At 34.2% G+C, this 5,000-nt stretch overlaps 2 protein-coding genes across 2 annotated transcripts in view; both read left to right on the forward strand.

Annotated features, from left to right (window-relative positions):
• The window catches only part of LOC122353861 (G protein-coupled receptor 137Ba-like), a 1,117,577-nt gene that overhangs the window by 698,466 nt on the left and 414,111 nt on the right, over positions 1-5,000 (forward strand). The gene's annotated exons all lie outside the window — the stretch shown is intronic.
• The window catches only part of sptbn1 (spectrin, beta, non-erythrocytic 1), a 91,331-nt gene that overhangs the window by 75,898 nt on the left and 10,433 nt on the right, over positions 1-5,000 (forward strand). Inside the window, 4 exon segments of the mRNA XM_043251710.1 lie at positions 1,337-1,541; positions 2,420-2,794; positions 3,973-4,217; positions 4,842-4,980. Coding sequence (XP_043107645.1) covers positions 1,337-1,541; positions 2,420-2,794; positions 3,973-4,217; positions 4,842-4,980 — 964 coding nt within the window.

The raw sequence follows: 5,000 nt of genomic DNA on the forward strand, positions 1-5,000 counted from the left end.
CTGAATCTGTTTTGATTCTAAATCTGGATTTGAATATTTATCCGATTCGGATTCTGAAACTGACCTCGCTTCTAAACCTGAAATGTTAATCTGATTTCGAACCTCAAAAACCTGATTCTTAATCTGAATCTGTTTTGATTCTAAATCTGGATTTGAATATTTATCCGATTCGGATTCTGAAACTGACCTGATTTGCCTCAAAACCTGAACCTGAAATGTTAATCTGATTTTCTGAACCTCAAAAACCTGATTCTTAATCTGAATCTGTTTTGATTCTAAATCTGGATTTGAATATTTATCCGATTCGGATTCTGAAACTGACCTCGCTTCTAAACCTGAAATGTTAATCTGATTTCGAACCTCAAAAACCTGATTCTTAATCTGAATCTGTTTTGATTCTAAATCTGGATTTGAATATTTATCCGATTCGGATTCTGAAACTGACAAAACCTATCTGAAATGTTAATCTGATTTGAACCTCAAAACCTGATTCTTAATCTGAATCTGTTTTGATTCTAAATCTGGATTTGAATATTTATCCGATTCGGATTCTGAAACTGACCTCGCTTCTAAACCTGAAATGTTAATCTGATTTCGAACCTCAAAAACCTGATTCTTAATCTGAATCTGTTTTGATTCTAAATCTGGATTTGAATATTTATCCGATTCGGATTCTGAAACTGACCTCGCTTCTAAACCTGAAATGTTAATCTGATTTCGAACCTCAAAAACCTGATTCTTAATCTGAATCTGTTTTGATTCTAAATCTGGATTTGAATATTTATCCGATTCGGATTCTGAAACTGACCTCGCTTTCTAAACCTGAAATGTTAATCTGATTTCGAACCTCAAAAACCTGATTCTTAATCTAAATCTGTTTTGATTCTAAATCTGGATTTGAATATTTATCCGATTCGGATTCTGAAACTGACCTCGCTTCTAAACCTGAAATGTTAATCTGATTTCGAACCTCAAAAACCTGATTCTTAATCTGAATCTGTTTTGATTCTAAATCTGGATTTGAATATTTATCCGATTCGGATTCTGAAACTGACCTCACTTCTAAACCTGAAATGTTAATCTGATTTCGAACCTCAAAAACCTGATTCTTAATCTGGATTCAAATCTAATGTTACTCTGACTTTGATTCCGAATATGAATTTGAACTTAAAACTGATTTAACTCCGCCCGCTTTGATTCTAAACCCTACGTATATCTGAACCGCATCCTGATTCGGATTCTAACCCTGATGTGGATTACGAGTGGTTCTGAATTAGATGTGAACTCTAACGTTCGTGTTTCGATCATATTATTCTGCTGTGTGTGTGTGCTGCAGTGAGAGGATCGGCATGCGTCAGTCTCAGGTGGATAAGCTGTACGCCGGACTCAAGGACCTCTCAGAGGAGAGGAGAGGCAAGCTGGAGGAGCGCTTCCGCCTCTTCCAGCTCAACCGGGAGGTGGATGATCTGGAGCAGTGGATCGCTGAGAGAGAGGTGGTGGCTGGATCTCACGAGCTCGGACAAGACTACGAGCACGTCACTGTGAGTGCCAAAAAACTTCCTGGAACACTGTCAAACTTTAGTCTACAGGGTTAGTCTACAGTCGTTGGGACTGAATGATAAAGCTAAATTAATACACTTTCACATTATTCTCAATATTGATACTCAATACTTGCTTTGCGGTGGCTTAAAAATGTGATTAAACATTACAGTTATATTTGACATTGCTTGCTTTGGATAAAAGCGTCTGCTAAATGTAAATGTAAAAATTATATTATATTAAATTATATAAATTTTTAAGTGCAAGAAAATGTATAGTAATAAATATCTATAAAGTAAATGTATTCTGAAATATTAAAGAAATATATTAAATTATATTATTTATAATTAAATATATATAAAATTATTTAAACAATAATGACAATATTACAGTAATTAAATACATTGCTTACTTTCAAAATAAATAAAAACTATATAAATGGCCAAAATCTTTATTTTATCTTTTATGTAGCTAAAATTCTATCTTAAACCTTTTTTTTTTTTTTTTTTTTTTTTTGTCACAAGCACACACGCTCGAACCGGTTAATGTAATTAAGCCAAACTGATCGAAAGATTTATGGAGGAAATTAAATTCATGGCAAGATCTCCAGCCATAAATTAAGCAAAGATTTTATTATTTAAAAATCATGTAAATATTAATCACCCTGACGAGCACATTGTGATTATTGTGAAAATTACATAAATCTGAAAATATAATTATGCATTTGTTTATAAAAAAAACTCTGTATAATATAATATAATCAAAAATCTGTTTGGGTGAATATTACTTTACCTTATTGATAATTATGCATATAAATGAGGGTACATTTTGTAAATATTGATATGCGATCGTATAATAATTGCGCGTTCCTGTCCCGCAGATGTTGCAGGAGCGTTTCCGTGAATTCGCTCGTGACACAGGAAACATCGGTCAGGAGCGCGTGGACGGTGTGAACCGGATGGCGGACGATCTGATAAACGCAGGGCACGCTGACGCAGCGACTGTGGCCGAGTGGAAGGACGGTCTGAACGAGGCCTGGGCCGATCTGCTGGAGCTCATCGACACGCGCACGCAGATCCTCGCCGCATCCTACGAGCTGCACAAGTTCTACCACGACGCCAAGGAGATTCTGGGACGCATCCTGGACAAGCATAAGAAGCTTCCGGAAGAGCTGGGCCGAGACCAGAACACGGTGGAAACCCTGCAGAGGATGCACACCACGTTTGAACACGACATTCAAGCTCTTGGGACACAGGTGCGTCTCTCAGATCCAGATAGGCACAGATATTAATAAGCAGAAGTCATTTGGGTGAATAAAAATGATGTATATCATTTAGAAAAATAAGGATCACACAAAAATGGTTTAAGAATCAATTGTTTTAGTTTCATCCAGAATATAGATGAGATTAGATAGATGAGAAAAAAAAAAAAATATATATATATATATATATATATATATATATATATATATATATATATATATATATATATAAATCAGATTTAGTTTATAATAGTAATGCTTTATGTCTCTTTGTTGCTGTGTTTGTGTGATCAACTATACTCTGAAATTAAATTAAATTATATTATAATAGAAGATACGTAAAATTTAAATAGTAATAATATTTCTCAATCTTGCTGCTAATGTATTTTAGATCTATTTTTGACTTTCAAAAACGTATAAACGTTGTATTGTGAAGTTTTGTAGAATCGCACAAAAATATTAATACACAAAGGGAAAGTTTTACATTTGGATTGATTAACAAATAACAAAAAGTGTGTGTGCGTTGAAAAAATGTTGATTTATGTAATGTTTGAAAACATTTTATATCGATATTTAAGTAAGGTTTGATTCAGAAAACACATTATTTGTACAAAAAGCAGTTTGATCGACTTTACGCTGAAAAATATGTATATATATATAATTATATATTGTAATAAAAAAGTTAATATTAATAACATTGTTGACTTAAATTATTAAGTTTTATAGAATTACACAAATAAATATAAAATTTTATAATTATTATTATTAATTTAGAATTGAAGGATATTTATATAAAAATGTATATTTAATACCTAATACAAAACAACCTTAAAAATATTAAAATATAAATGGAATAATTAGAAAATAAGCAGATTAAATTTAGTGTTTAAATAATAATGTTACTGTTTTATAAATTAAATAGATTTATTAAATATATACTTTTATGTAATTCATTCTTAAAAATTGTCTACAGTGAATAGCATAAAAACTGATTGGCATGCTTGGATTTGTCTGAGCCTCGTTATCCTCTGAATGTGAGCATCCTGCGCTGTGAAGTTAAAAATTCACGTAATTAGTGGATCTTAAAGGTCGACGCGCCTTGAGTTGATCATGATTTGCCCCGCGCTAAACGAGGTGTCTGACTCCGCGCTGCCCTCTGCTGGTGTGCTCAGGTCAGGCAGCTGCAGGAGGACGCCGTGCGTCTGCAGTCGGCGTACGCCGGGGATAAAGCGGACGACATCCAGCGGCGCGAGGGAGAGGTGCTGGAGGCCTGGAGGAGTCTGCTGGAGGCCTGCGAAGGACGAAGGACCCGACTGCTGGACACCGGAGACAAGTTCCGCTTCTTCAGTATGGTGCGGGACCTCATGCTCTGGATGGAGGACGTCATCCGCCTCATCGAGACGCAGGAGAAGCCCAGGTGTGTGATCCTTCGGTTAAACCTGACAGCCTCCGAAAGCGAAAAAAAATGGCTCATAATGACACAAAATAATTATTTTTTCACTATTAAAATTTATTAAAGGTCGCATGTCATTGCTAGGGCTATAGAGTGATGTCTGTGATGTCTCAAAATAGGATATTTGTAAACGTATTTAGTATGTAGATTAAATTAGAGTCAACTTTGTCCAACAAATGTACAAAAAACTATTCAAATAATTTTTTTAAGTAAATATGTCAGTGTTTATATTTTTTAAATTCATAATTTTCATACGATTTTTTACTGTTAACATAAAAAAATATCGAAAAGTGTATTTCAGTGGCTAAAATGGTCTTTTTCACCTTTTTGACACCGATTTATATCTCAGTATTTATGTAATATTTATGCGGTGATTTATAATCAAAAAAAGCAAATAAATAAATAATAATAATAATTAAAAAAAAATATTTTACATTAGTCAACATTGTGCATAATACAAATACTATTTAAGTGCAGTAAACCTAAAAATGTAAATACAGTTTAATACAGTATCCATGTATATGTGGATTTGAATACTTTAGATGTTCCAGATCTGTCTGAAGGTGCTCTCTTTCTGCTGTTTTTCAGGGATGTGTCGTCTGTGGAGCTTCTCATGAACAACCACCAGGGAATCAAGGCTGAAATCGATGCTCGTAATGACAGTTTTACGGCCTGCATCGAGCTGGGCAAATCTCTCCTGGCACGGAAACACTATGCATCAGAGGAGGTGGGATGATGAGTAAAGAG

The sequence above is a fragment of the Puntigrus tetrazona genome, chromosome 11, assembly GCF_018831695.1.
Source record: "Puntigrus tetrazona isolate hp1 chromosome 11, ASM1883169v1, whole genome shotgun sequence".
Taxonomy (NCBI): domain Eukaryota; kingdom Metazoa; phylum Chordata; class Actinopteri; order Cypriniformes; family Cyprinidae; genus Puntigrus; species Puntigrus tetrazona.